This window comes from Phallusia mammillata, chromosome 1, assembly GCF_965637545.1.
Source record: "Phallusia mammillata chromosome 1, kaPhaMamm4.hap1.1, whole genome shotgun sequence".
Lineage (NCBI taxonomy): Eukaryota > Metazoa > Chordata > Ascidiacea > Phlebobranchia > Ascidiidae > Phallusia > Phallusia mammillata.
In genome coordinates this window covers 24,306,552-24,324,500 of record NC_137252.1, presented here as the reverse complement: position 1 = coordinate 24,324,500, position 17,949 = coordinate 24,306,552, and the positions used below count along the sequence as shown (strand labels likewise).

The 17,949-nt window shown below is 36.1% G+C and overlaps 2 protein-coding genes and 1 long non-coding RNA gene across 6 annotated transcripts; 2 read left to right on the top strand and 1 right to left on the bottom strand.

Moving 5' to 3' along the window:
* The first annotated feature begins 229 nt into the window (after positions 1–229).
* On the top strand, positions 230–3,966 carry LOC145209191 (uncharacterized). The gene is made up of 2 exons (XM_080079456.1): positions 230–746; positions 2,261–3,966. The coding sequence occupies exons 1-2, from the start codon at positions 294–296 to the stop codon at positions 3,251–3,253; spliced, it is 1,446 nt and encodes a 481-aa protein (XP_079935582.1). The 5' UTR covers positions 230–293; the 3' UTR covers positions 3,254–3,966.
* A 923-nt stretch (positions 3,967–4,889) lies between these two features.
* LOC145229105 (uncharacterized) lies at positions 4,890–9,183 on the top strand. Its single transcript, XR_013860358.1, has 2 exons — positions 4,890–4,940; positions 5,506–9,183. It is a non-coding gene; the product is annotated as an uncharacterized LOC145229105 (long non-coding RNA).
* Positions 5,996–17,389, bottom strand: LOC145229075 (kelch-like protein 38). Of its 4 annotated transcripts, XM_080094340.1 has the most exons (19): positions 17,192–17,387; positions 15,761–15,964; positions 15,398–15,511; positions 15,173–15,281; positions 14,650–14,835; positions 14,235–14,333; positions 14,009–14,122; positions 13,809–13,935; positions 13,010–13,216; positions 12,568–12,852; positions 12,365–12,423; positions 12,154–12,248; positions 11,989–12,048; positions 11,764–11,919; positions 10,704–10,796; positions 9,511–9,680; positions 9,340–9,402; positions 8,988–9,182; positions 5,996–6,674 (listed from the first exon to the last, which is right to left on the bottom strand). In XM_080094340.1, exons 1-19 carry the CDS (start codon positions 17,205–17,207, stop codon positions 6,552–6,554), a joined length of 2,475 nt encoding a protein of 824 aa, XP_079950466.1. In that variant the 5' UTR covers positions 17,208–17,387; the 3' UTR covers positions 5,996–6,551. The 4 variants fall into 4 exon arrangements, with proteins under 4 accessions (XP_079950466.1, XP_079950474.1, XP_079950481.1 ...); XM_080094348.1 differs by lacking the exon at positions 11,989–12,048 and having other exon boundaries at positions 17,192–17,389; XM_080094355.1 differs by lacking the exon at positions 15,398–15,511.
* Positions 17,390–17,949: the final 560 nt, after the last annotated feature.

Here is a 17,949-nt window from a genome sequence, read left to right as displayed (position 1 = left end):
GTTCGCGTGTTGTCTGTTTACATATTCCACGGTTCTAATTTACGCTTAAAGAAATAAACAACATCATTGCTACGCAGTTACTGAGAACTTACATGCTGTTTGCATTTGAGCGAAACAAATCAAACGGTCTGTGGTATAATTTTCAGGATATATTGTTATGCATACGTAAATATTTTTCACCAAAACATGCAGTCACATCGCTTAACAGTGGTTCCTTTTTAGATGACATTTAACATGATTTATTCTCATTGCAAAATTCTTTGTGTTTCCTAGATTACAGCAGGCAAATCACAATGCTTAAAAACGGTAAAATAAAACACGTTATGACTTCATTGCTTTTACCGATGTTGCTGCTGAGCATCAGTAGTTCGGCATTCGGACAACCAAGCAACTTCCCCGACCTTGACGAGTTCCAGTTTGAAGATGCTGAATATGGGGAAAACCCCTTAGAAGCAGACCACGGTGGTCTCGAAGAACTTGAAAAATCGTTGGACCAGAAAATTGGAGAGATGACATCATCACGACGTTACGTCATCAGTCTGGTGTATTTCGTCATAGCTGTGGCGGGGGCTGTAATGAACGTGGTGGCCTTGGTTGTGTCACAGCGATGCAGTTCTCTGCAGTACTCACAAAGGTTGTTCATGCAGAACTTATGCATTTCATGTCTCCTGCTTATTCTGTCTATGGGATTTTCGGCGCAGTACAGGCTGCTGGAAACTTGGATGCTCGGATCTATTATGTGCAAGGTAAGGTGGGGGATAACATTGAACGTAACATGTAGATTAAAATATTATAAATTTCATGTAAGCATAAATAGGCATTCACAGCCTGCTATAAAAGTGTTTACATAACGCAATGGTGCGTCTAGCGCTTATATCGTACGATAAATTAACACATTGCGCCACCAATCAACCTATTTTGAGTTGCCAAAATTGACTTGATTAACCCTGCATTTCTGATCGTATCTTTTAACTCCCCATAACAATGTTATAGGCTACCAAGTAAAAATCGGCAAACGGCAAACCTATTTACGGTGTTGGTACATTCCTTTTTTATTTTCGGTACCCGGTTTAATTTTTCGTGGTTGCACGGAAATATCAAATACCACTTCCCGACTTAGCGGCTGCTGTCTGGGTAGAAAGAATTCTTCCTTATGTTTTGTGAGCCTAAACCAGGGGTGGGGAACCTTTTTGTTTGTGAAGGCCGCCAAACGGTTTATCGACACTCGTTCAGGCCGCACAGACTATTGCTCAGGCCAAGGACAGTGGCATTCAAACTTTTTCATTTACAGAATGGTCGATGTGCTATTGGACTTACGGTCCAAGCTAAATAAAATTCGTCACTACATTTCCACCCTCACTGCAACATTCAGGATTTTATTAACATAGAAACTCGCTTGTTTATCAATATCAATCTAAGAGCAGCTTGTGACATCACAGACGAGTTTAAGACATTCGATTATGCGCAAACAATTGTTCCTTTGCAACACAAGTAAGATTATAGAACCTTGGTCTCTTGGCAGTTCTACAGATATTGCTTTGCGTACCAGTACGCAAACATTTGGCCCTAGTTTCAAAACCGCTGCCCTAGAACCAATCAAATAGTAATGTGGAATAAAGGTAAAAAAATACGTTTCTGTCTAGTTTTTAGCGCCTGGTGCAGAATGTATTATCAACATCCTAAATTGTATTCTGACATCGAATTTTTTTGGCCATTTTACGGCTATTTATTTTTTCCCTCCTTATAAGGGTTGATCTCATGTTCTACAGTCGTATTAGCCATATATTTTTCAAAGTCGGAAACGTGTTGCGTGTATTAAACAAAGAAAAAAAAAATTAAAATAGAAGAAAAAAATTTGCATACAGGAGCATAAATATCACATAATATCGGTTAATTTTCCTTGGCTTACACCTTTATTTTCAAACGTCAAAACTGTCACTTTATAAAAATGGTAACATCTTAATTCATATTAGTATGGGTTTCTGCATGTAAGCAGCAGTGAATTTATGATCAACTGGAGATAAAATGCATGTGTCTGTGGTGGGTTGCAACAAACTTTTCAACTTATTTTGTGCTTGGCCCATTTGTTTGGACTTTAAACCCAAAAATTACAAGTGCAAAACCTTCCGTGTTTTGACTTCTGGTGCCACCTAACGATTTCTTTTTTGACATATTTAAATTAATGACTATTTTGTTTTAAACTTATGTTGTTACGAGTTATTTTCTACTTTGCACTAAATCTTTTTTTTCTTTTTCACAGTTGGTTAACTGCGTGAAGGCTCTTGCAATCTTCGCCCAGGCTTACTTCACCGTCACGCTCTGCGCCGACTACGTCATACTACGTAAGCGTCCACGTATCACTGACATCACACGCACAATCCTAGAAATCGCAGCGGTGGTGTTTGGTTGGGTGTTTTCCCTTGCTTTCGCTGCACCAATGCTTGTATTTTCCGAGGTTGAGAATTTGGGAAAAATCAATACATGCGAGCTGGTCTTCCAACTTCCTCTTCCCGATCAGAAAGAAGATCATTACGAACAGTCCGATTCTTTTGCGGAGGATGATATGGAGTACTATGATTACGAATTGGAGCACTACCCTCTTCCGGAAATCCCGTTCCAGGCGGAAGTGCAGGAGCATGTTATAGAGTGCAAAGACGCTGACAATCCTCCTTATATGACGTGGCTGATTGTGACTTTTGTGGCAACCTTTTTGCTCCCACTTCTCGCCGTCTTTGTGTTGTGGATTCTTAACAAAGTCCTTATGACGCCACATTCAGTCCTGGTACCACAAAACGCATATTCCGAACCGACAGCGGTACGCCATAAAAATTCATCCCGCAACAATAAGCGCCAAATGCGTCCCTGTATGCCCGCCGGAGTCTGGGTGGCCCTAATTTGTGCAGTGTGCTTCGTCTGTTATGCTCCTTTTTACGCATACCATGTGGGGCGGATCCCAGGTCTTCCACTGGGGCTAAAATCTTGCGCCAACTTCCGAGATTACAGTTTTGTCCAAGGTTATTTTACCTGTATTCTTTTGCCCGCTTTGGTCGTCGCATATTCTCGCCCCATCGGCATTCAATCGTGTTCCAGGGCGCTCACTACGTCATCCACGTCATCATTTGCATCATCGTCGAGCAGCAAACGTAAATCTACTTCATCGGGGGAATCTCAAACCCCAGATGGGACCGAGAGTGGACCCTACCAGGCCCCCTTGTTAACCGCAGAAAAACCTCAGCAAACTTCTGTACTTTAAATATCTTATTTTTTGATTGCGGTTAAAACATTTTTGCCACATTGATAAATAAGTTGCGTGAGACAACATACCTATAAAGTCAACATTCCCCTTTATATTAGACAACAGCATCTTAATATTGCCATGTTACATTACAGTTTTCTTTCAAATATAGCTTGAGGTTATGGTTTTCACTAGAGACGAAACCTTTCGCTGCAAGTTTTCACCATAAAAGTCACTTTTGTCTTGATCTAATTGAATTTAACTCAATTATTTGTGATCTATAACAAGGAATTTCAGTTCTTACTTTTTTGTTTACTGTTCCGTTGTGTTTTCTTATTAGCATTACCTCATTTCTGACTGATTCCACTATCATAGTGTCTGCCTGTTTACGTATGTTTCAATCTGCTGATGTACCTGCATGTTTTTGCAAACAAATTGCAATCTTAAAAGGCGAAATCCAACAGTACCTTTTAGTAAGTTATGTATGTTATTACCATATAGCACATATCATGAGTTTTCTTGAAAACTATTTCAAAGTAAAACCAAGTTAAGTTAAACAGTTTCTGTTATACCTCTCGTTGTTAACTATTTTAGGAATATGTACCCGCTGGTCGGGTCGTAGTTATTGGATAATAATTTTCAAACAAACTTCTTCTCTTTGTTTTTTGCTTATTTCTCATTTTCTCTAACTTGCCATTGTATGTCAAATAAAAAATCATGATTTTGAGGAATTTTTGACTAAATTAACTCAATGCTAACTAAAAACCTGACTAACAGATGACCTGACAAAGACTCTGTATGAGCCTTTAAGAGAGTTTTGAGAGTTTCGTGGAACACAATCCTATGAAATATAATTTTGCTCTCGCCTTTCCGGTGATCAGCTTGCTTTTTGAAATCTTCGCGACAAAGGGTTTGTGGGTGATAAGATATACCGAAGAATTTCATCCGAATACTACTTTGAAAAATCACCTTCGAGTAACCTATCACGTGTGGAAATCTTGACCAAACGTGTGGAACAAACCTACATAAGATAGAAAAAAAGTAGGGACAGAAAACAACATCTCTTTCAGGAAAGGAGACCAATATAAGGGTGTATTATTTTCCACACATAATTTGGTGTAATAAAATTGTCACCACTTTGATTTATGCTCATTAGGTGAAAAGGTGAAAAGTTGAAAAATACAAAATTTGTATTTGTGTAGGCTATTTTAAAAATAGGCCTATTGAATAAATTGCATATGTGATATACACCAGTTTAATGAAACTTTTATGAAACATGCAAACCTGAAACTATACTCAATTAGTTATGTTTTTTTAAGGGGGTATATTCACTCGAAAACCGTTAGGTTAATACGATGCCTTCCTGCCATCATATTTGTTTTCAATTTAAAATTTGCGTTCGCTAAAAATAAACGATTGATTGACAAGTAGAATAATTTAAACATACATCGTTTTATTTTTTTCATGGAAATCAATTTCGTGTACATATTCGAATTCGAACTACAACTAAAAGGGCGGGAATGCTAATCGCCAAGTGACGTGGCGCAGTGTTTTTGTGCAGAAGTACGTTTGCTTGTTTTTGTGTCCATTCTGATTTGGAGTGCTATAATGATGCCCTTTTTTGCACAATTATTGCGAAAGTTTGCAAATTTAGTTGAAAAACTTAGATGTCAAAAGAACACTGCGTAATTTGGTACTTCTTGAGGTGGGTTGCAAGTAGTAACTTGTACCTTAGTTTTGCTAAAAATCTGGAAAATGTCCCAAGCTGATCAAACAAACAATGCATTCAAAGCAAAAAGGTTAAACCAGTGGTTTTCAACCAAAAACTATCCATCCAGATAGATCATGGACTTTACAATTAAGTTGAGTTTGCTACATAAATTATTTGGTAGGAGGCCACAGGTCTTACAGGGTTACTTTTAGGGGCCATGGTGCATGAAAGGTTGAGAACCACTGGGTTAAACAATGTTTCTCTTTTTTGCCATGAGTTGGGGACACGACTGTTTCTCTCAACAAAATTTTGTTTAATTTGCATTTGTGATTTTTTTGGCACCAAGCTGTGTTGTTGTTACTTTTAATAAACTGATCAAACAAAATGGCGTAATGTACTAGGTTTATTGCCCTACTAGTCCTTTTAACATGACTACATATATTGCAACTAAAGTGAAAGCGGAACCACAACCTTCAAAACACAAGGCCAGTAGTTGACAAACTAGGTTAACTGTCAAAGCAAATCTAAAACAATTTCTTAGCATAGCATTATTTTTCAGATGGCACATTTTTATTTAAATACTTTGGTACAGCAATGGCAAGTCTAATTGAAAGAAAAATATGCAAAGTAAAAGAAAAGTCTACTCCGTAGAAAGCAAGTAAGTGCTAAATTTGTGCATGACTGAAAATAAGTGGTTGACTTTAGACACATGATTTAAATATTAATTTACAAAGTGTGTGTGTGGGAAAGGAGTATACAGTTGTTGTGCATAATTGTTAAAATTCAGAGAAACAGTGTTTATACAGTAGTTTTTAATGTTATTCTAGCACCAAATGTTGGATAATTAAAAAAAAATTCCAGCATCAATTGTCTCGTTGGATTGGATGTATCATTTACAGTAATGTACTGATTGTTTGTGTGCAATTTTTAGGTGTTAATGTGCCATGTAGTATGTCTGAATTGACTTTACTGGCAAGCATAACATTTTTTAGACTCTAAAGCAGTTACTGTCAAGCGGTATTTCAACATCAAACAAAAGCACATTAATGTTTATGCAAAAATACTTAATTCAAAAAGGCGTAGTACAAAACAGAGAGTGCAACATGTTCATCATTGTAAAAACCTACCATTTTGCTACACAACTCAAAACACAAAAAAGTAGTTGAACTTAAAAACACCAGCTAACAAACCAGTAGTACATATGAAAATAACATAAAATGCATTTGATGCAAAAACTTGTAAACATAGGCATGGCCTGTGAAATGTAAAAATGGTAATAGAACACAAATCAATGTTTAACATCTGGGAATAAGATTAGCACAATAGAAAGGATGCAAAAACAAATGATAATTTATTCATTAACAAGTTATACATTTAAAGAAACTCACAGTTTCAATTTTAAGTGCTGTTTTTCTGTTATTTTGTTGTAGGAAAGTTGCAGCTTTTCTTTTTTACAGTTGAAAACATCAAGAACTTTTCTGAAAAAGTTGTTTTCATGCACCAAAAAAAGTGATAAATGCAGCAATGCAATATATGAAATGTTCATATGTCTGTACCAAAGATATATATTAGTATTTTTACATTACGCCTGCTTCTTATGATTTCCTACTGATAGTGTGGATTGGTATATAGGCAAACTGGGGATGTATAAAACCTGTCTTGTTCTTTAACAACAGATTGGTGCCACAGCAAAGTGGTAATTGCTTTTCTTCCTTTCATGTTGCAATTCTAAAAAAACAATATACAGACGAATCCGGTTAATCGCATAATCCGTTTAATTGCATCACAATTAAAAATCCCAAACCGTCGCCCATCGTTTGTTAAGAAAATCGTCCGGTTAAGCGCGTACGTTTATCGCATAAACTATTCGCATCGATTTTCAACGAAATATGCGATTAACCGGATTGATAATCTCTATGTGAAAGTCGAACAGACCGAGTTTTTCCAATAAAAAACGACGATATGATAGTAAAATCCTCCGGAGCCCTAGGCGTACTGTGCTTTAGAAATGAGTGTGCCGTGGTCGCTGGTCTGCATAGACGCTTCAGGGCTGATCCCAGTTATGAATTTATGTTCATCTTAACCGGAGAAAATGTACGCGAAAAAGACGTAGATGCGTGTTTGCATTCTACACCAAATAAAGCTACTATATAATTTCAACGTTGAAAATGACACGTCTCGATCATAAAATATTTTGGAAAAGTTATTAGGAGATTAAATCGGCGTTCAGTGTACCGCTGTGCGATAACAAGGAGTCGTTATCTCAAAGCCGTGCATATTGATCCTTTTTCTTGGCTTATCTAATCGCCAATAATGACATAACAAGCGTTTAAAAAAAAAGTTCAACGTGTTAAAATTATTAAACTGGTGTTCCGGCAAAGACGCTGATTGTAAAATTTTCTATTTAAACAATGTTAAATATAAAACAAATGTTTAAAAATGCTTTCTGTTATATTGTTCATGACCCGCAAAACACGTAATGGTTGTAAAAAATGTTAGATCGCAAGTAATCACTCTATGTTGTTTAGATTTACGTAATTGGTAACGTGCCAATGATTACCATATTTTATATCTTCTATTCGTGACCTTGCGCAACTTATCAGGTAGAACACCGATTAAGAAAGGCATTGATTCCTCTAGTATTTGTTGCTGCTTTAAATTTTCGAAGCAACGATCACACGTTGATCACGTGACAGTCACGCTAGTCCAGCAGCTGCAGTTTTGCTGAGTAAGCTAGAAAGTAGCGCCACAATCCGAGCCTTTGAAGTTTTGCTAAAATCAATTATTCTTTTTGTCAATAGGATAACAGGTTATAATAGAAACTGATGTAGCTCGCCTTAGCGCCCTTGCGCTGTAGAATGTGCCAAAGTTGTAAGTTTGACCCGGTTTCGGTCGTGTACTTTCGGGTTTGGGCTTGCTTACAAATATGCACCTAGAACTTTGCCGCGAACGCGTTGGTTTGAACTAGAAAACGAAATAGGTTAGAAACAACAGGCCATTTTACGTGTATATTAAGCGGGAGGCTTAGTACATTTATAAGGGAAACTACCCAAAACAAGACTAAAACGTCATAAACCGTCTTCATAGGGAAGTTTCCAAATTTAAATGTTGGGCCCCTTGGCTACGATGCGATGTAACATATCTTTTCAAATAAACCTGACTGCAAGAGAAAGCACAAATCAAGCGAACTGTGGCGTGTGCGCCAATTAAGTGTGTGTGTGCGCGTTTCTACTGTTTCACACTTAGGTGATTGCACCATAGCCGCGACAGTTAGGAAGCATGACGTCATGCGTTGCGCTGAGAGAAATAAATCTAGTTTTGACTTGAGAGTACTTTTTTCAATTCTCGGCAACAAAAGGAAGAAAATACTGCTCCCTTGCCATAGTTGAGCGTCAGTGCAACTCTATTTTAGCTGGGGAAGTGAAAGTAAGCACTTTTGTTAACGGCGTGTACTGTTTACATAGCAACCGGATTATCGCATAATCCGGTTAATCGCATCAAATACCCTTGGCAAATCAATGATGCGATCAACCGGATTCGTCTGTATTAAGTAGAAGGGTGGTTTAGCATTTATTACTGGTGCACATACACTATGGTTTGTTTCAAAACTATATATTCCCTACACAATTCAGGGCTAATAGGGCTACAGGGCAAAACAAACACCCGGCACCTTAAAATAGCATGTTCTATAAACTGCCCGAAATTCATGCAATTCAAAATTGTTAATATATTTCCCCTATTTTAGGAATATGGTGGGGCTAAAGATTTAACACATCAATAGACACCTCAAAATGGTGTATTCTATTACCTTTCTGAATTTCATCCAATTCTACTTGGGTAAATGTTGGGACTACAGGGTAAACCACAACAATCGACAAATTCTACAAACTGCCTATATTTCATTCAATTCAGACATTGTTTAATAATTCACCCATTATATAGATGGTTAATGAGGTAAATTTTGGGCTATCCACTCAAACGAAATGAGAAAGACAGCAATGTAGGACTGGTAACCATGTAATTTACTTTACAAAAACTGACCTGATCAAAATCAGGGGGTTTCCATATAGCAGTGCCTTCAATATAATTATTCACCATGGAAAAAGGATTTGGAATGCTGAACTCGCCTAACACAACAAGTACGTTGTTGTAGACAAATGGAGTAAACCTTCCAATTTTCGCATCTTCTGATATATTGTGTGACCATTTTTCATTGACTGGGTCAAATCTGCAAATCTGTACAGGGAAAACGTTTTTTGTCCTCTTAAACTTATACAATATATATATTGTATACAATAATATATTGTCTACCATGTTCACTAAAACATACACATACAATCCATGCCTTCAAAACCAACAAAGTAAACTCAATATGGTTAAGAGTTGTGCTCACCAAAAATCTTCCCGTTCTTGTTTTTTTGTTGCCCAACAAGTAAATCATGTCATTGAAGACAATCTTGAAAACAGAAAAACTGACGTATAGGATGGTAAAATATCCAAGTACAAGATGTATAATAACACAAACCATCACAACTTTAAATCTTCTCAGTTTGGTGCAACTTACCATGTCAAAAGGCTTGAGCAAAAAAAAATTATGCAATGGTAATATTATGACTGGGAACCAATATTTCTTCTTTGTGCTGTATCGACGCATTACAGCAAAACTTGTATTGGACCGATAGCTAAAAATGTAGATAAATTCCCTCCAAGCCGTACAGTTAAAATTTTGTGCATCTAAACACAAATATTGTTTCATTATTGTATGTTATCTAGCAAATTCACATTTTTTTTTGTTGGTGCAAAAAGCAAACAATAAAAAGCTAATTTGGTTCGTTATAGACCTATTGCCCTAACCCTAAAGGTCAAATAATTTTTGCGAAGTCACAGACTGACTTAATGGTTGTTTTGAAAATGAATCATCTGATTTTAATGGAAGTAAACAAATTGTTTTTTGACAATCACTTTTATTCATGTCTGTATAAGGCAGTGGTTCTCAAAGTATGGGTCGCGACCCAAACATGGGTCGCGCAGGGTCAAAAATGGGTCGCGCTGCAGTGATTCAATTCTGCCCAAACGAACTATTACTGTATTAAGTAAACAGAAACGAATTTTCTTAACGTAGTAGTAAAGTCACCTCATTTGACACGTTGTACAGTAAATGAACCAATCATTACAACATACCAACAATAGCCTTCCAATTTACTGTTACGCACATAGCGATTGTAACGTCATACCACAGGGAATAATAGGACAAGGTAATCTTGCGAAACTAGACGTGGAGATGTAACAGTTAGCGTTTAAGGATTATTAAGTATTCATACAAGGAAACTTTTTAGATTTGGGATTCACTTCTATCAATGATCATGGTGCTGCAAAGCCACAATGTGTGTTTTGTTATGCAGTGTTATCAAACGAATCGACCTCGTTAAGCCTGCAGTCATTTAGACATGGGCAGACTCCTATGCGGCGACGGCGTGGCCTCGAAATTGCAGTTCGTCGCGTTAATAATAATATTTAAATTTTTTGATGTTTGAGGCTTGGGTCGTGAGATATTCATAAAACTCAGATTTGGGTCGCGGTCAAAAAAGTTTGAGAACCACTGGTATAAGGTTTGCCCAAAAATATTAAGACAAATGACTCAAGTTTACATTTTAGCAAAATGTTTTTCTAACAAGCAAATTTGCTATGGGCATATGAGAGTCCCCCATCTTAAAGAGGGGGAGAAATGTTAGTGTTATTGTGATGTAGGATATTAACCTGCGGGAAAAGTTGATTCTTCAACCCACATGTCTTCAGAGAACTTTAATCTTTCAATCTTTTGTGGAAATTTTCCATTTGAAGTCACGCCACCTGTAAAAGATAACATAAATAGTATAACAGAGTTCTGTTACCAAGAAGTCCAAAAATCTCAAGTAGAAGGACAAGTAGTTTTAATTATGGACCCCCTTTCCTGAAGGGGACACATTTTGATTTGGTGGTGGCTAAAAAGGCAGACTTGGACAACTAGATAATTCTAGTTTTGTAATTGGGCAAATTAGAGCAAAATGGCGGTAATTCTAGTTCTAATCCAATTTAGAATTATCGAGTAAGCTCTAATTCTAATCTGATTCATAGTTTTCCCCAAATCGCTAGTTTGTCCAAGGGCACTTTTAGGCGTGTGATCTGAACATGCATTTTGTAAGCAAAGTGCACAAAAGCATGTAATTAACAAGACCAAACTACATCACTGAAACACGTTTTTGAGTGAAATTTGGCACTCAGCTCCGTTCAAACATGTTTTAGATGCACCGAATCGTATTGTTTTAAATGTGCAAATCTACAAGTTCAAATTTGAAACAAACTAAAGTTGGTTGACTTAAATCTAATTCTAGTTTGAATTCTAGTTTAATTTCTAGATTTTGAGAAAATTCTAATTCTAATCTAATTTGCAAAAAAGGAGATGCTCTAATTTTAATTCTAATCTAATTTGAAAAACCGAAAAAAAATCTAGTTGTCCAAGTCTGTAAAAAGGGCCCAATACAAAATAAGTGTAGGGATAGATTAACATTTCAAAATAGGTTGTAGTGTATGTATAATGGCAAAATGTACTAAGCTACCTTTCTAGTTCCTCAAAAATTAGGTCACAAAATTACATGGTTTGCCAAGCACGAAATATTTTACCATCCAACAAAATGGACAAAATTCAAAACTGAATATTTCAGCTCTTAAAATTGTCCAATAAAGAAAGGGTTGGCAAATTGTCTCTACCATCAACTAGAATTGTCTCTACTTAAAATACACTGTGTCCTGTTGTGAAATGATTTACACCTCAACTTACCCACAACATACAGACTGTCATCTATTGCAACCATATGATGGCTGTGTCGGGCAACACACAATTCAGGACCTTCATACCATCTGTGTGGACTTGAGGGATCAAAAATAACTGTTGCTGAGGATGTGATCTGCTGCCCCCACGATGTATACTGGCCACCTTTTAAAACACGAATTATGTTGACACTAACGACATGGCAAACCATTGCTTCGTACAACTAAACCATACCTGTTATATACAGCTGATTATTGAAAGTGACAACACAAAAGTTTGAGAACTTCCGAAAATCTACCAAAAGCAATTGGTCATTTTATAATAATTATTTAAATTTTTTGGGGGGATTCAGATGAAACTCTTTGCTTCAAAATTACAATTTAAAACAGTTTTACTCACGAATTGGCAGCTGGCAACAGTATTCTGTACTGAACCATGTTTCAGGATTGATTGAATTTATGTCACACTCACTTTCTGGATAGTTTGGTTTCACTCTATACAATTGTCACAATTCATTTAAAATGGCAACCAGTTGAGCTCAGAAGCCAAAACATAGAATATTAAAATGTAACAAACATTGTTTTTTGTTTGTGTTTGAAGACTTACTTACTTGACAACATTGAGGTAAGTCGTACCTCCAATTGTCCGAGGAATAACAGCCAGCATAATCTAAAAAACATACCAAATTTTTAGGTAACATGCCATCGAAATAACACTAAACTCCATTTATATGCCTCATTTTCATTTACTACATCAAATCGTTTTAAGCTTCATTAAACATTTTGATTAATATAAAGTACATGAGGTCCCTACCTTTTCATAACAATCTCTCAACTTGTCCCCGCAAATTGTAAATCTTGATTCAACTGGCAATCCTTCCGTGTTTGTGATGATCGATTGCAGCATATCGCTTGTGTCATGTATGTATCGAATCTCGATTTCATTTTTACTTAATTTTTGACTAGTTTTTGACAGATAGTTGATGCATGAAATTATTTCATTGGGGGACATCAGTGAAGCTCGCAAACATTTCCTAACTACATTTGGTGTTTCTATCCGGCCTTCCCCATTATCCCATTTCATAATTGCTTCAAATACCTTTGTCAAAACATTGGTTGGTAAGTTAGTGTGTATTTTAGTGTTGGGGAAAATGGGTGTTGAATGTAAGATTGGACAAAGCACAAATTAATCAATAGTAGATTTAACAATATTAATTTAAAGGGCAGTTTATGTACTTAATTGTTTTTCATCTTACCGTTTTTTCTGTTTTGGCACACAGCTGATCACTGGAAAGGTAATCGCACAACAAATCAGATGAAACACAGCTGAAAGAGTTTGATTTCATAATTTCCTCTAGATGGCAGAAAGCAACTTGCTCTGCTTCTTGCAGCAGATTGTTGAAACAATACCTCCTTGCAAATTGTAATGTCTCAAGGCAAGTATCGAAAGTTATTGAGGCAACCTGAACAAAACATTATCTTGTTAACTAAAGAATATAGTGCAGATAATAAAAGGTCTTTCATACTAAAAACCCATGGCATTGATCCCTTGTTAACCAAAAGATTAAAACTGTTTTGGCACAGTTCTTTAGGAAGAAACTGACTGACATAAACAGTGCTTTAGAGGTTTGCAAACATTATGACCTTTTTGTGCCGACATAGATAGGACAGGAGTAAAGGTAAATTTAGTCAACTATGCTTAAAACTTTCATTCCACAATTTCACATACCAATCAATAATGTGAATGTAATAATCTTAATAATCTTTTTTGTATCACATGAGAACAAACCAGTTTTAGACAGTAAACCAAAATCAAGATCCAACATAATTTTGGTCAAATGTTGAATCAAAGCAGTGGTGGGATTCAGCCGGTTCGCACCAGTTCTATAGAACCGTCTCATGAATTTTTATGAGTTCAGCGAACAGGTTAGCATTACTGGTTACTGTCAATGGACTTTTGTAACAGAACCGGCTAAAAATATCACTTTTGTGATAGAACCGGCTGACAAAAAAATTGAATCCCACCACTGAATCAAAGTAAAAGTTTGTATTAACCAAATGTGTCTGTGCAGCATCAATTAGATCTTCTGGAACCAACATCCATCTTCCAGCCACAGCTATACTTCTTGCACTATCAAAGTCCAGTTTGATCTCAGCGGTATAAAGATATCCGATCAGCATTCTATGAGGGAAGCATGAACGCATCCAAGTCAATTTTTAAACAAAAGGCAACAAACAAAGGTTTCTATTATTACCTAAGTGTTGAGGTTCCAATGTCTTGCAAAACTACCTCTTTTGCATAGGATTCTCTGTATGCCAATGTACAGAACATTGCATGGAAATATTCACCAAAGCTGGCTAATAGTTCTCTGGTAAAACAAATTTTATTATTACCTTTTTTCTCAAAACAGTGTTTACCATAAGCTCTTAACCTAAGATTGTTTATTTACAAAAGTATTATAAAACAACAACAAAACTCACTTGTGACACGGAAGTTTGTCACCTTCTTTAGTACAAAGTAAAATATTCCATTCTGGATCTAGCTCCTGCTGGGACTGGACTTGTAGGTAATATTTTAGCCTGAAAATAGTGCACTACTCACTGTGCGTACTGCTCATCTGATTTTTATGTTTACCCAACGCATGTGACCATGGCCAATGAATACTGTTTAAATTTGACTAATTATTTTCTGCACTTATGAGAGCTTATGCTTGACCCAGTGTAATGTGATAGTTAAATAGAGAGTAACTAATACTTACTAAAAGATCTAATGCAACTGCAACATTGCAAAAATGTTGGGCACAATATAAGCAAACATTAGGTTTAAATTTTTTTGCAGAAATTGGTGCCACACTTTAAATCCTTACAACTAATGTGGAAACTCATTTAACCCTACTTAGGTTGTACAGACTCTTCAAAGTCATGTTGTGAAATGTGTATGTAAGGTAGCATCATTTCTTCCTCTGTAAAAACCTCTTGGAATAACGATGATGTTGATGAGCGATTTACATATTGTGCAATCACAACCTTCTTTGAGGATAAAATCCCTTCCAACTCCCATTTTGTAGCAGCTTTTAAATATCTGTGGACACAGTTTTTGTTTAAGAATACCGTCACACTAACTTGTCATTGCGTGATAAAGAATTAAAGTTTTTAATATGATTCTTTTAAAAACTGGTTACTGCAGTCACAGTATAATTTAAATTAATCGATCTTTGGTTCAAGCAGTGCCAATATAGGGTGCTTTGGTCAGCCTTAAAAGCATGCATTTTTCAAGAATGGGCAATACATTGTTGCAAAATTGGCTCAAAATTATACTTCCCATTTTGAATTTACAGCAAGTATGCAATGTCTAAATAAGTATGCATATGTTTACCCAGTGTTGAAACCATGATGGCATTATTTGTACACTAACTAACCCTATTAAATTCTCTTTAGGAATCCTTATCTCTCCCAAATAAATAAAGTCAATCAGATGTTGTACCACCAAAGGATTCATTTCATCCTCAAGAATCTGTACAACCGAGTCTAGAAAAAAGAGGGAGTAACGAGCTTTCTTGTAATTTTTAATAAGTCCAACTAATATGACAATACATGCATTACTGATTCCAACATACTCACATACAAATAAAATGTCACCTAACTGTTTTTATCTCTCAATTTTTTTCTCTTGAAATATCCTGATCTCACTTTTAGCACCAATGAATGACAATAAAAGTGTTGGTTGTTACATCGTATTACCACATCAGTCAGTGTACCTTTAAAATTATTACTTGTTTAAATTATGTATCACTTTTTGTGTGAGCTTTGTTTGACAAAAATGATGCAAACCCTGGATTGGCACCAAGTACTGTAGTTTTACTGACACTTTTTAGTACGCTCTGTGTCTTGTTACTCATTTGGTCATGTTCAGTTGCCAGAATTAACACAACATAGTTGTAAAAAAAACTTTGTTTTCAATTTCTTAAGGCATTGATTTGCTAATACATACTTGGTATATTACTTACTTGATTGTCGCATTGTGTTAAGTTTTAAAAATAGTTTTCCATAGTGATTTTTTCCATTATAAATTTTTGTCACTGGTGTTTTCTTGGAATAGAAAGCTTCATATGATGAGGCCATTCTATTGACTTGCTCAATTTGATTGGAATCCTCACATTTAAACTCTTTCAATGCTGACAGGTTTTGTCCCATTGTTGCCTGCTCGATGCCTGTAGAAAAAATGGTAATGGTGGTGTTTTGAAATATTTTAGTTGTAACAGTAAAGGCGTTCAAAAAATATTTTAACAGAGCATAACTGCATTTAAAGTTTGATTGTCCACGGCTGGTAGGGTTCCTTCCCGGGAATGTCTCGACGGGAAATTCCCGGGATTTCCCGGCAAAATTACGTTCCCGAATCCCGGGAAATTTGTTTTCAATTCCCGGGAAACAGACAAACAAGCAAAAACGTGTTAATTTTGTAAAAAAATAACAGAAATGTTTAAATTTCTGCTAGCTGTTACGAAAATACGGCGTTTTGTAATTTTAATGATAAAGTAAGTAAGCGTTTTTATACGAGATGGCAAATTATTTTCGCGAAAATGCGCCACCCAGCGGTACTAGAAAAAGCAAATTTATTTTTCGTAATTTCTGAATCTTGTTTACCTTCAAACAAGATTGCAAGTATAGTTTAATCGACAAAATCATGGCTAATTAGATGCCTCCAGCAAAAATAAACTAATTTTGCGATTGCAATGACTTAATTACCCACAAAAAATCGGCAATTTTTCAGTCGGGAATTCCCGGGAAATGAAAAAATTATTTCCCGATTCCCGGGAATTAAAAAATCCGGGAAATAGAGGAACCCTAACGGCTGGTTTGTTATTGTTGCAACAAAGGGTGTATGGAGCGATTATCTATTCAGTAATGTAAAAAGAAAAATTTTTTACAAAAACTTTGTTTCAGCAAAAAAACAAAACAATCAACTTCTAAAACATAAGCATAAAAAAGTAACAAATACAAGGCACTAATTACAATATGCGTTCAAAGTTGTTATGTTGCAAAAGTACAATCTAATGTGACTTACACTACACTTTAAGTTTTACCTTAGTTCCACTTAAATAGAAAACATTTGGATGATTGTTATTCGTGCCTTGTTATTATTTGTTGTTCTTAGAACACCGATTTTTCACGTGCAACTGTCCTTATTTTTGTTTACTAACAAGTTATTTAAATCCGATGAGTGCGTCTATGTTATACCGTGGTTTCTTTATTTTTGAAGCAAACGCCGGAATCTTTATTGTACAAAAATACGTACGAAATGTATATTTATATTAAAGGCTGTTGGGCATCAGATCTTTTTATTCTTGACTATTTTGTGAGCAAAACTTATTTCTCTACGGTCATGACGAACACACTTTTACTTCGCCGATGAATCGATAGTTTTTTATTGTTCTCACCTCGTCCAACAATCATCCTCGGTAAATGCCAAAAAGAGTTCTGCGATACAGTTTTGCCAACCACTAAGCGACTTGTGAATAAACTGCTGCCGAACGATTGATTGCATTTAAGCACAAATGACCGAAGTGTTTGACATTACTACAAACATTTTATGAACACACGTTTCGCGCGTACAACAAGCCCAAAGCTCACAAATTGAGTTCAATCCATCTTTGAACTAGTAGAAGCAACATACTTTTGTGTAAATACATGAACAAGGTGTGTATATAGCCTTATGGGCGCCGGCACGTAGGGGCAAGAGGGAGTACTCCCCCCCCCCCCCTCTTGGAATTTTAAAGTACCACAAAATTAAAACATTTTGTCGAAAAACGCGATGACTGAAAAACGGTAATGCTCTTAGAAGGAAAGTTGACATAGTCAAAGCAAATGTCTAAACAAGCGACTTTAACGATGTCTGCTTTGTTTACGTATCTGTTGTTGTTTCTATAGCCTCTACCATTTTTATGCTTTTCAAACGGACAAAATGGTTGATAGGCTAGTTGCGTGGCTGTGCGGAGATTTTTCATCGTTGACGCAAATCTACTGCATATATTTTATGCCATATGTACATCAACTTAAAATAGTAGTATATCTTTGCAAGTGGGTATTTGTCAAAATTTGACCCCTCCTGGAAAAATTTCTGCCGGCGCCCATGGATAGCTTAGCGATGTACCATGTATAATAATAGATGTGTATTGCAAAATAGCATCGCGAATGT

What these genes read in the sequence shown, in the direction of transcription:
- LOC145209191 (XM_080079456.1), top strand. Translation starts at nt 294, where the DNA reads ATGCTTAAAAACGGTAAAATAAAACACGTTATGACTTCATTGCTTTTA. An exon ending in TCGGATCTATTATGTGCAAG is followed by an intron (nt 747 to 2,260) that starts GTAAGGTGGGGG and finishes TCTTTTTCACAG; the next exon opens with TTGGTTAACTGCGTGAAGGC.
- LOC145229075 (XM_080094340.1), bottom strand. An exon ending in TGAGAGATTGTTATGAAAAG is followed by an intron (nt 12,424 to 12,567) that starts GTAGGGACCTCA and finishes TATGTTTTTTAG; the next exon opens with ATTATGCTGGCTGTTATTCC. An exon ending in TAATCAGCTGTATATAACAG is followed by an intron (nt 11,920 to 11,988) that starts GTATGGTTTAGT and finishes GTGTTTTAAAAG; the next exon opens with GTGGCCAGTATACATCGTGG.